The sequence below is a fragment of the Thamnophis sirtalis genome, unplaced genomic scaffold (genome assembly GCF_051295495.1).
Source record: "Thamnophis sirtalis isolate CommonGarterSnake01/CBP01778 unplaced genomic scaffold, rThaSir2_p1.2 scaffold_1, whole genome shotgun sequence".
NCBI classification, from domain to species: Eukaryota; Metazoa; Chordata; class Lepidosauria; order Squamata; family Natricidae; genus Thamnophis; species Thamnophis sirtalis.
Genome location: NW_028261381.1, coordinates 149,798,770 through 149,819,442, shown reverse-complemented (window position 1 = coordinate 149,819,442; position 20,673 = coordinate 149,798,770). Strand labels below are relative to the sequence as shown.

The window sequence follows — 20,673 nt, the reverse complement described above, 5'->3', positions numbered from 1 at the left end:
ATAGACTGAATAATGAAGAAGCTAAAGTGTTTTGGGATTTTAGACTTTAAATAGGCAACCACCTGCCATATAACATCCCAGAGTTAACAATTGTAGATAAGGAAGACAAAAAAGTCTGGATTGTGGACCTGGAGAATCTGGAGCCAGCAGAATAGAAGAAAAAAGTAGAACGAGTGTGACAAAAGATGGCAAAGATAGCAATAGGTTCCTTGGGTGCATCCCAAAACAACTAGAGCACCACTTGAACACCATCTGCATTCAAAAAAAAATCACAAATCAATTACAAAAGGCAGCTTTACTCAGAATAGTTTACATCTTGTGACAATATCTTTAACAACAACCTCTGCCTATTTCAGGTTCTTGGGAAGGACTCAATAGAATTGGATGGATAAAGGGGGGAGGAGGAGGAGGAGTAATGTTGGCGAACTGGGCTTATTTCTTGAAGATTTCCTTCAACTTTCAGAATGAATAACGATTAGTAGCTTTATGCCTCATGCAGTTATCTCCCCCTTTTTATCAATTCTAGTCTTCCTAAAGTCACATATGTGCAGTTATAAAAAAACACTATAACCTTCAAATTTTCAGTACTTCATTATCAAAGCATTTCCAGTCCCCAAATCCATTATACTTACCCAGTTTGCCCAAAAAGTTATCTTAAATAATTCACCATCAGAACGTCTCTTGGAATATGCTGTGGTGTTCTGTTCTAGTTTCAGCTGAGGATGCTTCTCTCAGATGCAGGAAGGAGATGCAAATGAAAGAATGTTCCGGATGCTCCCAGCCAATCTGCTCAGTGGGGCCACGCCCACTGTACGTGCAGCTCAGCACTCTAGACAGAGCCAGGAGGTATTTCTCACCCTCCCCACCCTTCTTATAAGTATAATCTTTATTGTCATTGTACTTAAATACAACAAAATTGGTTTCTCTGTATCAGAAAAGATAGCTCTTCTTTTTGGCAAGCAGCAATTGTACTGTATAGAATGAAATAGCAGGATAGAGTATTCTCTTACTAAGTGTCTCCCTGGAGCTTGTTCAGGATTTATTGGCGCTGCAGATTAAACCCAGTGTAAAATTTTCCATTAGGCAGAATGTTTTACATTAATTTTTGAAACTGTCAAAGAAACAATATGTGATAAGATGTTAAGAGTTGTAAAGTATTTATGGTTAGTTTGTTACATTAAAGGAAGTCAAAAAGCTAATAACCTGCAGAGAGTAGAGGAAAGACAGAGGAAAGAGGAAAAGGATAATTAGGATATACAGTATAAAGAAGTAAAAGAAAAGTCATGTTATGTGACTTTTATGTAAGGTTACTTTTAAATCAATCTGTGATAGTCGGTAAATACTAGTGCTTTGAACAAATGAGAGCAAAATATAAATACTACTCATTCCATACACTCCATGCTGGTAAGAGAGCAGATAATTATCAATTAATAAATATTATATACTGCTTGTTTATATCAAATTATGTGAATGAAATAATTGTGAAGATGCAGAATTTTTATTACATAAGTTCGTTTAAATAATAAGTGATTGGACACTTATTAAGGAAATCATTAAGAGGTCGATTAAATAATAACAGGGAATTTCCAATGTTATTATTCAAACTACTTTGTGGCATACAATTAAAAAAAAAGACCATAACGTTTCTTTTAATGACTACAATAGAAATAGATTTCAAAACAGAGAAGAGTGGAAAGAGAAATAATTATTCCTTTCGCTTTTTGACTCCTTCATAAAATGTCGACACTTACCGCCGCTTTTGTGTGCATGCATACGTGCAAACACAAATACTCTCCTCCTCCGCTGACAGTTAAAATTTTAATTTGGCAAAACACAGACAGGGGGCTGGAAAATTAACACAAGCGATGTTAAGGTAGGGCTTCTCTCTGTTTCTCTTTTATTACTGAGGGAAGTAATAAATATTTATTTATAAATAAATAAATACATGAGGGCTCCTTGGTGCTTTCTGAACTCGGTTGTTTTCTTGCAGGCATTTCACTACCCAAACTAGGTGAGTAATGAAACGTCTGCAAGAAGACGACCAAGCTCAGAGAGGACCAAGGAGCCCTCATTTCAACCCTGAGTTATATATATATATTCTCTTTTATCGATAATCTTAAATAAGTAACATCGCAGCAAAAAAAAAAATCCAGTAATTGATATCTTCCCAGGACGCTTCATTCATTCCGATTCCAACACAAAAAAAATAAAACGACGCCCATTCCGCCTTCCAGGACGGTGACGTCATCCTCCCCAAAGTCATCTTGAAAGGGAAGAAAAAGCTGTGGGCGGAGCGAAGAACCCAAAGTTAACCCGGATTGGTTTGATTCTTTTCCTCCGCCCCCTGATTGGATTAACTCTTTCGAAGGCCGCCTTATTGAGAGTCGGCGTTTAAGCAGATTCGAAGTTTTCCTTCCTTGGCCGGAGAACGAGTTAAGGCAGGCGTATTTGTTCGCCGTGTGCGCATGCGCAGTCGACTCCCTCCGAGGCGGAGGGCCGGTGGTGTCGTCCGCGGGCTCTCCCGCACGGCGGATGGTCGTGCACCATGAACGGGTGGCCCGGGCTGAGGACGGACTGTGAGGCGATGCTTACTCGGTTCCAGCAAGCCGAGAGTGTCCGCTTCGAAGATTTCGCCTTGCTCTGGAGGCAGAACCGTTTCGACACCATTTTTTAGTGAGTCCCTTTTTCCTTTGCTCTGCGTGGTTTCAAGTCCCTCGTCCCAGGAGAGAGAGAGCGAGAGCGGCGGTGGGGCTTTTCCACCTGTGAGTGCTGAGCCTGCACGCCAAGACTTCTGAAAAGTTTATTTGGAATACGGTTGGATTTCCCCTGCCTCCCCTCCGCACTTTTTCACTTTCCCTCCCCGCCTTTAAATAGTGAATCAGAGATAAGGGAAATAGTGAAATATTCCTGCACTTTTTTATATGGTGCTTTCCTAACGTTTTAGTTGCACATTCCCTAGTCACTGTAGTTAAGGATGAGAAAAGATAGGATGGAAAAGATGATCTCTTTGGAGCAGCCTTCCCCATTTAGATGCATTGGAATTGCAACTTGGAGAACGTCCAGATATAGAATAGAATAGACTAGAATAGCAGAGTTGGGAGGGACCTTGGAGATCTTCTAGTTCAACCCTCTGCTTAGGCAGGAAGCCCTACACGACTTCAGACAAATGGTTATCCAATCAGACAAATGGTTATCCAACATCTTCTTAAAAACGTCCAGTGTTGCAGCATTCACAATTTCTGGAGACAAGTTGCTCCACTGATTAATTGTTCTAACTGTCAGGAACTTTCTCCATAGTTCTAAGTTGCTTCTCTCCTTGATTAGTTTCCACCCATTGCGCCTTGTCCTACCCTCAGATGCTTTGGAGAATCAAGATCACGGGAAGTGTTTTAATACCACTTTATAATGCCTTGGTAAGGCCACACTTGGAATACTACATTCAGGTTTAGTTGCCACGGTGGCGCAGTGGTTAAAAGCAGCACTGCAGGCTACTGCTAGATCAGCAGGTCAGCGGTTCAAATCTCACCGGCTCAGGGTTGACTCAGCCTTCCATCCTTCCGAGGTGGGTAAAATGAGGACCCAGATTGTTGGGGGCAATATGCTGACTCTCTGTAAACCGCTTAGAGAGGCCTGAAAGGCCTATGAAGCGGTATATAAGTCTACTGTTATTGCTATTGCCACGATGTAAAAAAGATGTGGAGAGACTAGAAAGAGTGCAGAGAAGAGCAACAAAGATGATTAGGGGACTGGAGGCTAAAACATGAAGAACGGTTGCAGGAACTGGATACGTCTAGTTTAATGAAAAGAAGGACTAAGGGAAACATGTTAGCAGTGTTCCAATATCTCAGGGGCTGCCACAAAAAAGAGGGAGTCAAGCTATTCTATCCCTCTGTTTATGCAGCCTAGAACTGTGTTGGCCTTTTTGGCAGCTGCTGCATCCATATGAAGGATGTTGGCTTGGCATTCTGGCAGTTTAATCCTCTGTCTGCACATTTATCTTTTTCCACATTTTTTCCTTTTATTGAGTTAGTATAAATCTTAATACAATTGATCCAATAGAACTATATTTATATAATACTCTTAAATTCTTACCACTCAATTATTTAGAGCTGAGGAAGCTTCTTGATGAGAAGCAAAATGTCTTCAAAGAAAAACCAGAAAGTCCAGTTGCCTCTTGAAAAAAGCACCTTTGGGACAACCATGACCTGGATGACAGAGAATTTCTATAGACACTTTATTATTTAGATAGTAGGTGCACAGAGCGCTGTTACCGTCCCACCAAAGTGGTCCCTATTTTTCTACTTGCATTTTTACACTGCTAGGTTGGCAGAAGCTGGGAAAAGTAACAGAAGCTCACTCCATTACGCAGCGCTAGGGATTCAAACTGCTGAACTGCTGACCTTTCTGATTGACAAGCTCAGCGTCTTAACCACTGAGCCACCATGTCCCTTAGTCACCACCTCCCTTAGGTGATAGTTACAACTGCAGGAAAAAATCTCCCCAGTAGTTCTTAAAAAGTGTATTCCTGCTTTAAATAATTCTTAAGCTCAAATAAAGTAATTATCAATTCCAAGCATGGTATATAGAGAAATGTAATTTGTTCTACTTCTTATTCTATAAATGTTCCGGGTGTTAATGCAATAAACAAGTGACTAACATTTATAGCAGAACTTCTGCAGATTTGATATGCAAATGGCATATTTCAATCTTTTCCCCTTGATGTAGGTAGTTGATAATTATTTTTTTCTGGAACTAAGACTTTACATTTTGGTTGAGGTTGATATATTTTGTATTTTTTATTTTTGTGCTGATCTTTAGTGGTAAAATAAGGACTCCAGAGCAAATCAAGTTCACTAAAGAAGCTTTAGCCCTGGTATGGCCCTACTTTTTGCCTCCTTACACTTTCCAGATCCGAGTTGGTGCTCTTTATCTTCTATATGGTTTGTACAACACACAACTCTGTCAACCAAAACAAAAGGTAATCTTAAACTGCTTTTAATTCATTCTCCAGTAATCTTGCGTTGTAACTGATGTTCTTAGCAGGGGTGTCAAACTCAAGGTCTGCAGGCTGGATCCAGCCCATGGGGTGCTTAGATCTGACCTGCGGGGCCACCCTGGAAACAGCGAAGTACTGGCCCACAGTGCCTCTGCCAGTGAAAATGCTGCCCGAAATGCTGCAGGAGGCTGTCCCAGCCAAAAATGGGAACCCGGAAGGCCCGTCATGAGCCCTCATGAACTCTGTTTTTGCTGGAAGAGTGTTAGCAAAACAAGCTACTAGCAAAAGTGGCATTTGATCACACGAGTAAGATCGAGCTGGCTACGCCTATCCTGGCCATGCCCCCACCCAAGGTCAAACACAAGCGTGATGTGGCCCTCAATCAAATCAAGTTTGACACCCCTGTTCTTTACTCTTGGGGAGTTGAAATTTTATTTAATATAAAAGATATGAGCGTGGAGGCTGACCTAGTGAATAGTATGCTCTGATTTTTTGCCTCACAGCTGTCTCATATAGGGCTAAAAATGGATTTCTTTGCAGAACTGTGTTAAACAGTGCCAATATACATAAAACATAAATTTAAAAAGCAGGATGTAGAAATGTGTACATACAAATTATCTCAATTTAAAAAGTATTCAGATACTTCAGATTACTGGGATGGAAACCACCAGTAAATTCCTGGGCCATAGGCTAGTGTGTGAGGTTTTTTTTTAAAAAAAATCCATAACAAGGCACTGCAAATTACTTCTGTATTGTTGCCAAGAAAATAACATCAGGAGTCAAACTCAAAGGAGGTATTTTCTTTTCTCTTTTAACTTTCTATCATATAACAATGAAGTCTAGAAATATATTTTCAATCTCCTACTGTTAAATATTCTGGGAATTAATTGTAAGAAGACCATGTAAACCCCAACTCCATGCATTCTGAATAAACTATAGCATTCCAGTTTGTTGTTTCAGTTAGAGCTAGGTGATTTAGGTATCTGACTGTGCTGACATCCTTTGTAATATCCTTTTCGTTAGCCACATAGGTTGTTTAATTACTTCACACTTCAGGGTATGTTGCTGACTTGTTTGATGACATTTTTGTTTGTTTTTTATTTCAGATTAGGGTTGCACTTAAAGATTGGGCTGAAGTCAGCAAATTCAAGCAGGAACTTTTAGATGCCCAGCACTATGATGCAGCATATATCTTCAGGAAACTTCTGATGGACAAAGCATTCTATTTCACAGCAATGCCCAAATTTGTGAGTTATTAAAACCATATTAACAGAAGTACTCATTGTACCGTCTCTATTTTCTGGCTGAATGGGTGGTTTCTTATCATTTTGCTAACAAAACTTGGGATTGTTTCTGTCTGGTATTTGCTTCCTATTCTCTGTCCTGCAATATCCAAGCATCACAAGACAATGGAAGAAATTGATTTTCTCGCACAGATCCAGTTTTCTTTCTCATACAAATGCTTCTTCAATTAATAACTTATTTTTCGCTCCTTAAGATGCAGTCCCTCCCCCCCAAAAAGTGGGTAGAAATGTCTGTGTGTCTTACAGAGAAAATATTGTGCCTCAGGCTGGCCCGTGGCGGTAGAGTCTGAATCCCGCCTGTTCTGTCTTTGTCATTGCCCGCCTCTTCTGTCTCTTTTCCACAGTGTAGGAGTCAGTAGGCAGAGCTGGCACATAACAGGACATCTATCTGTGGTCCTCTTAGGCTCCGCCTGATTTTTTTTTCTTGTTTTCCTCCTCTAAACCTAGGTGCATCTTGCAGTCAGGTGCGTCTTATGGAGTGAAAAATACGGTACATTAGAAAGATTGAGCTGACAACTTGGTTTAGAATGCTTGTTGTTTCTACAATGATTGGCTTTTCCCATAATCCTCAACTATTTCCTGCAAAATTTGACCTAATTGGACCTGGTGGGATCTGCAGTAATTCTGATCTGCTATGGTTCTTTGGATTATGTGTAACAGTGTATGGATCAGGGACGTGCAGTCACTAGAGGCAGGGGAGGCGTGGCCTCACCAGTCATGAGGAAAAGGAAAGAATTTTAAAGAATTTTTTAAAAATAATTAAAGCCAAGGTAGTTGCTGCCAGACTCCAAGTCACAGTGACTTGGAGTCTGCTTAGTGTTAACTATAGGAGGAGGCAAGAGAACTATGGGCCTCCTGTGCATAAGGAAGTTTTCGCCTTTTAAGAGTTAAGCAAGGGTTAAAAAGCGAAAAAGTTCGTATGCAAAGGAGGCACGTGATTCTCCCGCCTCCTGATCTGGGAGCAGTGAATCATGCCTTGCAGTTGAGCGACTGCGCAATCTAGCAGCAGGAGCCTTGCTTGTAAAACGCGCCTGTGTTGGAAAAGTTCATGCTCTGAGCAAGTTGAACTCTCCACTTTGCATTGCGGGAGTCGCCAAGAGCAGAACCATCTATAGTCAGAAGACTTAGAGGTCTCTTATTTCAAAAACTCTCCCTTAAGAATGATTAAGTCTGCATTAAGACATTATTGTTATTATCATCCCCGACATGGGAAATTAAAGCAATCTGCATATGGAAGCCACTTGGGAATTTATGGCCAACAAACATGGTAAGCGAATATGGGGCTACTGAGAAGTAAAGCCCACAGACTTAACTGCTGGGCTGGCTGCAGGCCGGGGCAGCAGGCGGGCGGCGGCATCGGCGTGAATGTTGGCCTTGGCGGCGGTGGGGCACTTTGCATCGTGGAAACCGCCAAGCGCCTTTGCTGCAGACCCAGGCCAGCCCAGCACCGTACCCGGGTCTGCAGCAAAGGCGCTTGGCGGCTCCCGCGATGCAAAGTGCCCGGCCGCCACCGAGGCTGACATTCATGCTGCTGCCGATGCCGCCGCCCGCCTGCTGCCCCAGCCTGCAGCCAGCCCAGCACCGTGCCTCACCAGCCATAAGCTTCACCGCATATCACTGGTATGGATGTTGTTTTGAAAAATGTGGCTCCACTTGGTGCCCCCCTCATTAAGAAGTTTTTTGGTTAATACTGGAATTTGTTCAGAGTTACTGCTATTGTGGCATTAACAAGGCCTGACATTTCATGCGTGTTGGGTGATTCATATACATGCTTTTCCTATTGTTTTGATTCTGATATGACCTTCTCTTTCTTAGCTTTCATTTAGGACTAAAAAGAACATGCATGCAAATACTGAGATGAAGAGGGAATTCAGAGATCCTACTGATCGTGTTGCCATGCTTTGCCATGAAAATTTCTTGGAGGTATACTTAACATCTTTTGCAACATGGTTATTTTTGGCTTATGTCCTATACACTGTAACAATGATATCCATAAACAATTTTACAGAGAAATAGATATAACACTAAAAAAAACCTTATAATCCAAATATCTTTCTGTGAATGTAATCCATACTTTGTATGAATTATATTTGGTGCTTGAACCTCAAGTTGTTTGCTATAATCCAGGCCAGGCCATTTTCACATAGTACCCGGAAAAGAAGTACAACTGAATTTTGAGAGATCTCCAACTCCATCTGATCTCCCCCAGGAATTCCTTTGAAAAGTTAAAGAACATAGAAACAAAGGAGATCTCTGATAAGTTTTATATAAAAAGATATTACGATCTCTTTTAATTTCTAAAGGCATATTCATAACTTGCACCTTCTAGTTAGCAAGTTTTTTCCCCTAACAATTTTATGACCCGACACAGATCCAAATCTTTTAACTTAGTTTTACTAGCATATATTCCTAATATGAATGCAGAACTGATCATGTTTTCTTTTTGGATGAAACATTAAGAGCAGGATGTACAGAAAAATATGACAACAATCTCAATTTTTATTGATGGGGATATTAACAAATTTTGTTTTTTATCTGCTTCTCTTATAAGGAAACAAAAAATATTCATGAGCACTATAAAAAAATGAAATGTCTGATCTCTATGGATCAAAGTCAGCCTGATAAGGCTATCAGTTTGATTAAAGATGATTTCGCAGCCAAGTTCCAAGATATCATTCTGGATTATCAACAGTGGCAGAAAAAGAAAATGGTATATAATTTCATTTTTCTTTAGAAATTGGTGTATAAGTCCTATAAACTAATGGATTTCACTACATAGTATCAGAAAAATAATAATGTAAGAACAAAATTCCAGCATCAATCCGATCACTTTATATAAGCTATTTTTATAACCTTTTTATAAACTATTAAGCTTCAATAGCCCTGTGGAAAAAAATCTGTCTTTGAGATCTTTCTGAAGGATTTTGAGATGGAGGCAACTCTAAACTGCTAATATTTAAAGACATGTTGCAAAGACGTGTTGACAGAGGCAGACATAATCTTGCTTCTTGAGGCACGAAATTCCTGATGAATGATGTTGGAACTAGTTTACCATTTAAATGGAGTAGCAGTTCACCAGCTTTCTATGCACATGCATGGGTCCTCTTGTGATATTTCTGGGAGAGGAAAGTTACCTTTCATCTGTATAATGATTTAACTGTATAACTCCAATGTGTATGTAATGTATTCTGGGATCTAAATAATATCTATTTTTCAGGAATCCCCTTTATCTACTGTAGATGATGAAAAAAGGAACAGAAAAGAAGGTTGTTCCCAAGAGTCTGATGTAAGGAAATCATCATCATCATGGTGGAATATTTAATTTATTTATAGGAATTCCTAATAGGATATAATTTACTATAAAAGTCCCTTGTAGTCATTTCTAATTCAGCTCTGTAGTACAGAACCAAGAAGAGGCCAGTGGGTGGAGGGTGGGGATGGATTATCCCTGGATAGCTATCCTTATTGTCCTCAAAGCTGAGTAGGTATTTGAAACAGTAATTTATTTACAAAGAAAAATAATATATTTCTAGCATATTTCAAGTTTTTTTGTGCATGATATGGAAAATTGTTAAAATATTAGAAGCCAAGAAGTAAAAAAAGGTAGTTCAAACTGTATTGGCAATCTTCTCTTTTCAGGCATCTGGCAGAGCTCAAACATTAGCTGAAATCAAATCCAGATCATATTCTGCAGTTGCTCAAGTAAGTATGTAAAGACTGGAATTTTTTCTGTGCCTATGACTCCCAGAGATTCCCTAGACTAAAAACTCCTAGAGACTCCCTAGACCAATGGTTCTCATCCTTCCCAATGCCATGACCCTTTAATACAGTTCCTCATGTTGTGTGACCCCCAACCATAAAATTGGTGCTTCGGTTCCTAAGACCATCGAAAAAAAGTGTTTTCCGATGGTCTTAGGTCAACCCTATGAAAGAGTTGTTTGACCCCCAAAGGGGTCTCAACCCACAGGTTGAGAACCACTGACCTAGACCAAAAATGGAGCTTTTGTGCGCGTGCATGTGTGTCTGGGCCACAATCGGGAAGAAAAGTTGCCCAGGGAGCATGCTTGCCCTGAAAAACTTAATTCCGGTTTCCGGCAAGTCTTCTGGTAATTGCCATGCATAGGCACGTGTCGATCAGCTGCCGGCTGCATGCTCACACCGGAAAATGGAAGACCAGCTCTTCCGGTTTCCGGCACTGCCGCACGCAAAAAGGCCAGTGATATGCGCATGCATGCCAGAAACCCGGAAGAGGAACGGCTGATGCCGCATGTGCCAGGCAAAATGGCTCTGTGTGCCATAGTGGGCACACGTGCTACAGGTTCTCCATCACAGCCCTAGACGAATCCCTGTTGTTTTCTTCACAAAGTTTTTGGAAGCGGTTTGCCATTGCTTTCTTCCTATAGCTAAGAGAAAGTGACTGGCCTAAGGTTGTCTTTTGTGCCCAAGACAGAACTAGACTGCATGGTGTCCCACTTTCTAGCTTTATGCTTTTAACCACTACAACACACTGACTCTCTTGAAGGCCATAATTACCTGAACGTAAGTGCTGAACTGTGTTTCAGTGTGCTTGTAAGAAAAGCCATTTGAAACAGACAAATTAAATTAGTGCTAAACAAGATGTCCTGCTGATAAGTAGAAATCTGCTTAGGTAACATTGAATGTAACCCTTAACATGCTTTCTTGGTATGTAAAGATAAAGTTGGCAAATTGCAATTGTTTTAACAGCTTAATCCTGACTTAATGATTGCCATGACTTACAACTGTAAAATTATAGTTGTATGTTGAAGACTGTCTGTAGCCATGGAGAGAAGAGGCAGCAAACCACTTCATTCCATTGATTTTATTGAAGAAATTTATATAGCTGCCCAATTCACTATCAATAACTCCAGGTGGTTTACAAAGAGGAAAATCCAACATAAAAATAGCAAAAATCTATCCCCCCCCCCAACAACAGTCAGTCAGATAAGCCATTTGGTGGGTTCCATCCCACTCTGGGGTCTAAACCCATTGGCAAAGTCTTTAGGGCCTTGTCAGAGTGGGAACCAATCCTATTTCCATGGGATGATGGGCTGGAGGGAGCCAACATGGAGAAGGCCCTTCTTCTTGGTCCTGTTACATGAACCTTCTTAGGAAAGGCAAGCCATTGAATCCCCTGCCTGTCCGCTCTAGTGGGCTGAGTAGAAGTTTCCTTTTTGAAATTGCATATCCCCCACCCCCATCTACCCTGGAAGCAATACCGTAACAATATTCAAGCTTGTATCCCCAATTGCAGATAGTAGAGCCTAATAGTTAATAGAATGTATCTTTTCTCCATTAGTGCACTTTTAAACCTACCTATACCATTTGACTTAGGTTTGGATTTAATTTATGTTGTAAAGATGCTCTTGATGAACATGGCAATATGATTAGTTTACAAACACAGTGGCAGAATTAAATACCTTATGATAAATTCATTGGAACATCATCTTTGTTTTTCAGAGCAATATTATTGTGTATTCATTGCTTGGATATTTTTCTTGTTGCACTTTCCCTGGCTGAAAATCTATTTAGGCTTCAAAGTCTAGGCGACATCGCCAAGTTAGGCTGGAATCTTCTGGACTGGGATCAAATTGTGGGAAAACCAGATTGCCTAGGAAAAGAAGTGTCAGGAAATGTTTACCAACAGCAAAGAAGTCAGAACATCAGGAAAAGAGAGGTAATTAGCATAGTAGGATTAATCTGGGGAAATTGCTGTTTCTACAATGCCCCTGGTGTATAGGCCCCCTAATCAGTGTGCATTCTGTGCATTGTGAATGATGTACCATAACACAAGAGATGTAAATGTTTGATAATAAAGGTGGGTGATATATCAATAAAAATAGCCTTGTATTGTGCTTGCCACTTTTAAATGTATTACTCATGAATGTCCTTCCTTGTTTTTCAAAATAATTTGCCTGTAGTTTTGTTTGTGTGTGTGTGTGTTTGTGTGTTATTTCATAACAGTCTCATAACTGATGAAAAGGTCTGGTGAAAGAGAATTAGTTCATCTGTAAATCGTTGTAACAGTCTCCTGTCTAGTGGGAAGGATTTTGCAATTATGATATGGGAAGATTTTAATCCAATTTAAGCTCGGGACAATACATATCATTTATGTATTTTTGAATGCAAAGGTGGAACATATATGTTATGAGATAAGCTAAAATAATCATTCTGACTCAACTGCTGATCTTCAAAAGTTAACTAAAGGCACAGTCTGCATTTTGCTTCTGTAGAAGTTTACAGCAATGAGGATCTATTAGAAAAACAAGTTCTGTAAATGGATGGCTGTCAAAAATTTATCCTGCTTGTGAAAGTTGTCTATTCCAGAAGGCCTTTCGGATTTGTGTGTTATGGAGCTCTTAGAAACATTACAACTGTTTTTACAATTAATTGTAGTAATCTGTAATTGTTATTGTATTTTGACATTATTACGATAGTTGTTGCTTTTGTAGTTGCATAGAGTTGCTAACTGAAGTTAAAAAAAACAAATAAATATTATCTTTCAAAAGGAACAAAAATTTCAAGCACCCTTGCTTGATTACACCTTAACCATTTGATGCAGCTTTTGGAAATTTGGAAAGCTGAATTATGGTTCCAAATCCCTCAAATGTTGCTTGTTCCAATGTAAGGGTATCCTATAAGATTGGCTATCAAAGATATAATCTAATTTCAGTAAAGCTGAAATGAAAATTTCTCTTTAATTTTGTTTGTTTTGCAGGAACTTTACTACCGACAGCACAGGAAAATATTGAGAGACTGAATATGCCTGTGATTGGAGATGATGATGAAGAAGAAGGAAATGATCACTCAAGTGATGAAGGTATGTTATAGTACACTTTTGCACAATACCTCTGACCAAAAAGGAAAAATCCTTCTTAGCCATCTCTGACACAAACAGATATATGAGTAATCCTACTTAAGTACCACTTCTCTCTTCCATTTGAGAAGTTTTCAAATATTACACTGGAGAAAAACATTCAGCTGTTAAACTATAACCTTTTTTATGTACAGGTAATGTAATTCCTCAGTTATTGAACAACTCAATTTTTCAACAAAGTGTTCTAGACCAAGCTACATCCAAAAACACAAAGTAATTCCTGCAAATTTGGCATTCAGACAAATCAGCCATCAACAGGCAAACTGAGATAGACCAGCAGTCCTCAACATTTTGATTGCCAGGGACAGTTCTGTGGAGGGCAGTTTTCCGCAGACTTGGGGAAGGTGTGGTTTCACGTGCTGCCTGGATCCCGCACATAAGCAAATGGGGCTTTGCTTGCTTGCGTGGCATGGTTCCTGGTGAAGTTTGAAGTTTAATAAATTTATATGCCACCCAATCCCGAAGGACTCCGGGCGGCTTACATAAAAACAATTTAAAAGAATATTAAAAAATTTAAAATAGAAAGACAAGGCAAGTTAAAAAAAAAGACACAACATGCACTCAACTTTAATGGGGCTGGACCTCATTCAAGAGGTCAACAGCCCCAGGCCTGCCGGAACAGCCAGGTCTTAATGGCCTTTCGGAAGGCCGAGAGAGTGGGGAGGGTCCGGAACTCTGGGGGTAGATCGTTCCATAGGGCCGGGGCAGCTACAGAGAAGGCCCTCCCCCGAGGAGCCGCCAGACGACATTGTCTAGTCGACGGCACCCGGAGAAGGCCCATCCTGTGAGATCTTATCGGACGCTGGGAGGTATGTGGCAGAAGACGGTCTCGTAGATATCCAGGTCCTAAGCCATGTAGGGCTTTAAAGGTGATAACCAGCACCTTGAATCGCGTTCGGAGACCTATCAGGAGCCAGTGCAGCTCGCGGAGGATGGGTGTAACATTATCGCTCGCCCCATGTAGAGCGCATTACAGTAGTCAAGTCTTGAGGTGATGAGGGCGTGAGTGACCATTTGATGGGTTGACCATTTGGTGGGTCGCAGCCCAATGCCGGTCTGTGGCTCAGGGCTTGGGGACCCCTGAGATAGGCAATATTTATACACCAAAAGAGCTTATGAAAAAGCTAAAGGGAAACAAAAAGGCTAGAACATTTACCTGTCAAGAGAGAGGGAGAAGAATTGCTGCAAAACTGAGTTTCCTGAAGTGGACCACTAGACTCCTAAACAACTTAAAAAATGATCTAGTAGAAAGAAAAATCAACCAAAAGAGCAACATGCAAACAAAAGCAAACACCTCAGGAGCAAAACAAATTAATGTTTAATTTGTATTTGCTAAATTGGCAAAATGGACTGGTAAATTGACCATGCCCACCCAGTCACATGACCACCTAGCCACATGACCACCTAGCCACAACCACCTAGTCACATGACTACCTAGCCACACCCATCCAGCTGATATGGTTCCAACAGTTTGAGGGACCGTGAATCCCCCCTCCCATTAAAAAAGTTTGAGGACCCCTGATGTAAACAGTTAGCAAACTTTATTCCCTCCTAGCACTGAAGATGTTACCTAGTTTAAATGTTTGCAGCAAGCAGACAACCAGGCTCAGAGAGCACTAAGGACTACATTCTTCCTTCTAAGATGTGATCCTCAATTACCTATTTGCAATGCTTGCTAAGTACTGCTTTTAACATCACCACAGCATGCATAGCACATAGCTGACCTACACAGATTACAGAAAGCTAAGCAAGGTCACATCTGGTTAGTTTCTAGAGAGAAACCACAAAGAAATCCCATTGTTTCCAGGAAAAATGGGGTCAAAATCTGGAGTCTATTTTTTCTTTAATTTCAAGGAACCCAAACTCTATACTTCTGAATACAGTTGTTTACAGAATTGTTAGGGTGCCTAGATAATTTTTGATTGCATTGATTCAGAATAAGGTATATAAGTAATCATTTGGTCATTTTCTCCCTAAGAACATGAAATATCTAACATTAAATTTACTAATGCATGTGAAATGTATTGAGAAAATCAGTACCGTATATTCCGCTGTATAAGGCTACTGGGCATATAAGATGATCTAATTTCAGGCACCCGCGAGCCGGCTGAAGGCCTCTGTGCTGCTGGGCTTTCGTAGTTTGAGCTCAGCGCCTTCCTGCTCCAGACCACCAGCCAGACCTTACTAAGCCATCCCAGCGCTCATCCATCCACATGCCCAGGCGAGGAGCACCGAGGTTAACGATTGAAAGGCTGGCGTCTGCACTAGTGGCAGCGCAACTTTTTGCTTGGCGGTGTTGCTTTTTCTTTTGTTTTTGTTTTTTGGTATGGCCTTTCTTATACCCGGCGTATAAGACGATCCATGATTTTTGAAATAATTTTGGGGGGGTTAAAAAGTCATCTTATATGCCGGAAAATACGGCATTTTATGTTGATTGAAAATAGTTGTTATTGGTCAATTTAAACAAAAAAAAACTGTTAAGATTTGAATATAGAGTTCTTTTTGTTCATAGCTATAAGCTATGGTCTTGTTTCTTCCATTTTCAGATTTCATACCTACCAAGAGGAAAAAGGCTCATTAACAGTGCATCTTAAGGGAAAATGGTAATAGATGAATCATCTGTCTGAATGAACCATGTTTTCCAGCCAGGAATGAGGCAATCTGAGTGACCCTGAGTGACCATGCTATGTTGTGAACTTGACACTTGTTAAGAAGGCACAGAAGCAGAAAAGACATTATGTAAATTCTGTTAAGCATTACATATGATTTACTTCATAGAAGATTATAATGGATTCTTTATTCATATTTAAAATAGATTTTGGTAAAAGTTAGTTTCATTTTTAAAAAGTCTTTAGCCACGTTAATTACATGAAAGAAGAACCACTTGTACTGGACAGTAACAGATTTGTAAATGCAGTGCATATGTATGTTGTAGCTTTTTATGTATGTATATTACTCCTGCTTCCATTGGTTTATTTGTAATTGTAAGTTATTGTTAGAAGAACCTAGAACAAAACAACATTCTGAAGAATTAGAAGATTTAACATTTTTGCACTGTTGAAGGTTATGGAGTTCAGCTCTGCTTTTTTTCCTGCAAAACTTTGGGGAATGCACTATGAACTAGACTGAAAGATCCTTATGTGATTCTAGATTTTTCACAAAGGAGAAGATAGAAAACCAGATGGTTCCTAGCTTAAACTAAGGGTTGAAATTTACAGGCAGGCTGAAATGTGATGTATTATAAGAAGTTGAAAGAAATCATAATTTTGTCCTGCTTGTTTCAATATTGTTTTAATAACAGCAGTCAAAGACAATGCAAACTAAACTCAGAAATCAAAAATAATAAAGAATAAAAGTGCAAAGAAAAAGGAAGAAATAAGAAAACTATTTAAAGAAGCCATTTCAGATCTTCAGTAATTCTTCACTCCCATAAGGTTACAAGCAAGCATCTCTTCTTCCCATAACCCATCCATTATGCATCTGCAAATCCATAAATCATTAACATTTCATTCAATCTTAATGCCAGCAAAAAAAATCCATAAATGTTTTTTTTTTAATGTTGAAACATTTGTTTTAAACCTTAAACAAATTTTGTAGTCTTTCCTTTTGCTACTAATCACCTTAGTCTTTATTTCATTGTAGGATTGTTGGAATATTGGTTTAATTATTTTCAAAATCTTATAGCAAAAGTTCTCCTATTCCAAATTTGCCTGATGACCAGACCCACAGGTAGAGATGGGAAAACCAAGCAGCAGTTTTGGGAAAATATGGGGAAAACTCATCTCTTCCCCCCCCCCCCCAATGTTTCCATTTTTTTAGGCCGTCCCATCTTTATCCACAGGTGAAGAATTCAAATTGCTGTTTATTGTTCTATGCCTATTTCATAGCAATCTTCCGAGTCTGGTAGTTTGCCCCTGGGAAAGACTACGTAAGGTTCAATGGCATTTAAGTGGGATGGTGATGGTGTCAGACTTTGCCTTCTTGTATCTTGGCAACAATTCCAGACTGATCCCGTTTGATACCCTCCTTCTGACTGGGACAGTCTCTCTCTGACACATAGTCCTTTGATTTGCTTATAAATGTCTTGTGTTAATTTGACTTTTTGCTGTTTATTTCAAATATTTAAATTCTTAAGCTTATAGCTTTCTCAAAAATACAAGAATTTCTGCTTTTACAGCCTAAGGCAGAAAGATAAAGAATTCCATTTGTAAAGGCATTTTTCTGGCATCTTTTCTAAAAGAACAGTGTGTGGATTGTATTTTTCTCTGTAAAACTACTAATTCTGTTTAAGCAAATGTATTGTAACTGGGAAACATAGCATTTCAGCTCAAATGAATGCCCTAAATAATTGAGCAATAAAATCTTTAGTATATTTTTAATGAGTTGAACTGCACAGGAACTCTCTTAAATTCACATTTGAAGATCTGCTCATGTTGCACCTCGGAAGAGCCGAGGTGGCGCAGTGGTTAGGCTGCAGTACTGCAGGCCACTTCAGCTGACTGTTATCTGCAGTTCAGCGGTTCTAATCTCACCGGCTCAAGGTTGACTCAGCCTTCCATCCTTCCGAGGTGGGTAAAATGAGGACCCGGATTGTTGTTGGGGGCAATATGCTGACTCTGTAAACCGCTTAGAGAGGGCTGAAAGCCCTATGAAGCGGTATATAAGTCTAACTGCTATTGCTATTGCTGCAGATCTCAAGCTGAGGAGGTGGGTAAAGAAGTCTGCTACAGAACTGTTGAATAACAGCCCATCAAAGTTCAGTTCTACTAATTGGCAATCCTACTGATTGAAACCCCTTCATGGACTACTGCCCTGCCAACAAAAGTGTGTATAGTCAAAACTATGTTTTTTCCAGTTGCAATGTATGGTTGGATCATAAGAAAGGCTGAGCGTCAAAAAATTGAGGCCTTTGACCTATGGGGCTGGAGAAGACTCCTGCGAGTCCCTTGGAGTACAAGGCTATCAAAGTGGTCAGTCCTAGAGAAGGTCAACCCTGACTGCTCTTTAGAAGACCAGATCCTGAAGATGAAAAATACTTCGGCTACCAAATGTGAAAACTATTTTAAATATACTTTATAGGCGACAGAGAATGAGGTGGCTGGATGGAGTCACTGAAGCAGGAGGTGTGAGCTTAAATGGACTCCAGAGGATGGTAGAAGACAGGAAAGCCTGGAGGAATGTTGTCCATAGAGTCACAATAGGTCGGACATGACACTGCAACTAACAACAACTAATTGAAAAGGCTACTTAATTGAAAAGGCTACCTTTACAGAAAATGCTAAATCAGAATTCTTAAGAATTCTGACTTTGAGCATGCAGCTACTGGATACCTAACAAATCTGGACGCCTCCACCCAGATTTATGTACTGTTATCATAGTTAACCACAAACTGGTTACATGATTCATTCCTTTATCATCACGGTATGCTCTATGTGCTCAGTCTTTTTTGAAGACCACTCAGAAACTCAGCACTCAGAAACTGCAGTTAGCGTAAAATGCCTGTTTGTTGCTAATTGCTATTATCTTAAAGACAAAAGGCTTATGTGGAAGGAAGCCTTATCAATATGCTTCCAGCTGCAATTGAAAATGCTTTTTTAGCTTTAAAGCTGGGTTGGCATCAAGATACCTGCAAAGACTATCCAATCTAATCAGAGTTAAGGTGTCTGATGATGGCTTGCAGGAGAAACCACTGCTGTCAGGTGCCAGGATTCTGATTCGGACACTGGCAATGTTGCTCCAGCCGAGACTGTAGATTATCAGACTTTGGAATCTTCAAGTCATCATTAATCTGAGGAGGCTGAGCAATCACAGGCATTTTATGATCAGCTGGAGCCGTTGGATGATTAAGCACAATCTCCCAAGTCTGGATGCTTGCAGCAGTGAGCAGAGCAATGCCAGTCAATGAGGTTTCTTTCTAAACAAAGCATGAGTCCTGAATAATTGCAGCCAGCTGCCTTCAGTCTCTTGGAAACAACAATTCAGAATAATGGTTTATGATTCTTGGACCTACCAACTACTTGATTGGCTTTCTGTGACTCTGGATTATGCTATTACTTTTGGACTTTATTGGCCTTTTTTAGGCAAGCATTCTCTGCTAGACATTTAAATTACATTTCTGTCTGCTGTTATCTACTTCAGCTTCTGAGTACGGTGTCTACGTGTGTATTCCTGCAACCTTGAAGCAGCATAGCTGCCAACATCCCAGTTGGGTGAAATGAGGCCAGAAGGAATAACTTTTGGATCTCTCTGCTTTTTGGGGATTCTAGAATTATGACCATTCAGAAGCTGGGTGACAGTTGAACTGTTCTAAAGAGTGCCTTTGAGATATGAATGGCCACTATTGCACTTCTAATTTGAACTATAGTTTTCACCTTTGTTTTTTCTTCTTGTGATGCTATTGGAGTTGTGAAGTAATCTCTCCCCCCACCCCCACAATGACAGACATTTTATTGCATTTGTTTTTCTTTTTATTACTATGGATGTTCTATTGCATTTTTATATTATAAACTGCTGGAAGTTTGTTTCAGTGGCATACACATTTCAATAATAAAAAACAGTTATCTGCTTTTGACAGTCCTAGCTACTGGATTCAATGCTTGTTTTTTTTTTAAAGCAATTCTGGTAAGTGAGAAATTAATGTTGCCTAGGAGTAGGTCAGATATAGAGAGGCCATAAGCCTGATATTGCCAACTTCTTTTGGCAAGAAGAGATGTAAACTAATCTGGCTCTATTTCTGTGTGGAAAGCACAGCTCTGCAGCATAGAATGGGTTTTGTTCAGCGTGTAGCTTCCTTTTTGTCAGCTTCCCAACCTGACATTCTCTGGACCAACTGAGACCCCCAAGTCCCAGAATTTCCAGGATTTATGATCTTATGTCATTACTGGAGCTGGTCCCAACCAACCTTGAAAGTGAGAAGGATTGTGGATGCTATTCACATTCCTATTAATTGGGCTACTGGTTTAAAAGCACTCTACCAAGAAAAAATATTTTAAATATACTTTATAGGATATTTATGTGGTTGAAGGAAGGCACCATTTAACAGGTTGGGAGTTGGAGAAGAAGCATGCCCCTTCCCCTATCCAGAATCAAGGCAATGTTCTTGCTTGTTTCAAAACTTGTTGATAATAACGAAGCTAATCATTTTGTATGTGATCAGTTTTGCACAATTTTAAAGAAAACGTAGAGCCAGTTTGGTGCAGTGGTTAAGGCATCAGGCTAGAAATCAGGAGACTGCGCTCTAGTCCAGTCTGTTTAGGCATGAAGCCAGCTGAGTGAGGTTGGGCCAGTCACTTTCTCTCAGCCCTGGGAAGGAAGCAATGACAAACCACTTCTGAAAATCTTGACGAGGCAAGTCTCTAAACTGGACAGGACTGAAGAGAGGGGGGGAAACTGAATAGGAAACTTTTTTTTTGTGGCTGATAATATAAATCGATCCAAGCATCCCCCCCCCCCCCATATGGGTCGATTTTCTATAGGAT

At 40.0% G+C, this 20,673-nt stretch overlaps 1 protein-coding gene across 1 annotated transcript; it reads left to right on the top strand.

Moving 5' to 3' along the window:
- Positions 1–2,478: 2,478 nt before the first annotated feature.
- Positions 2,479–17,570, top strand: SNAPC1 (small nuclear RNA activating complex polypeptide 1). The gene is made up of 10 exons (XM_087727500.1): positions 2,479–2,673; positions 4,819–4,978; positions 6,103–6,243; positions 8,116–8,223; positions 8,852–9,010; positions 9,518–9,586; positions 9,940–10,002; positions 11,851–11,995; positions 13,037–13,138; positions 15,742–17,570. The coding sequence occupies exons 1-10, from the start codon at positions 2,546–2,548 to the stop codon at positions 15,774–15,776; spliced, it is 1,110 nt and encodes a 369-aa protein (XP_087583626.1). The 5' UTR covers positions 2,479–2,545; the 3' UTR covers positions 15,777–17,570.
- The last annotated feature ends 3,103 nt before the right edge of the window (positions 17,571–20,673 follow it).

Excerpts from the sequence above, each read along its gene's own strand:
- SNAPC1 (XM_087727500.1), top strand. The coding sequence starts at position 2,546 with ATGAACGGGTGGCCCGGGCTGAGGACGGACTGTGAGGCGATGCTTACT. Across the intron at positions 9,011-9,517 it reads AGTGGCAGAAAAAGAAAATG|GAATCCCCTTTATCTACTGT; the intron begins GTATATAATTTC and ends TCTATTTTTCAG. Across the intron at positions 10,003-11,850 it reads CATATTCTGCAGTTGCTCAA|GCTTCAAAGTCTAGGCGACA; the intron begins GTAAGTATGTAA and ends AAATCTATTTAG.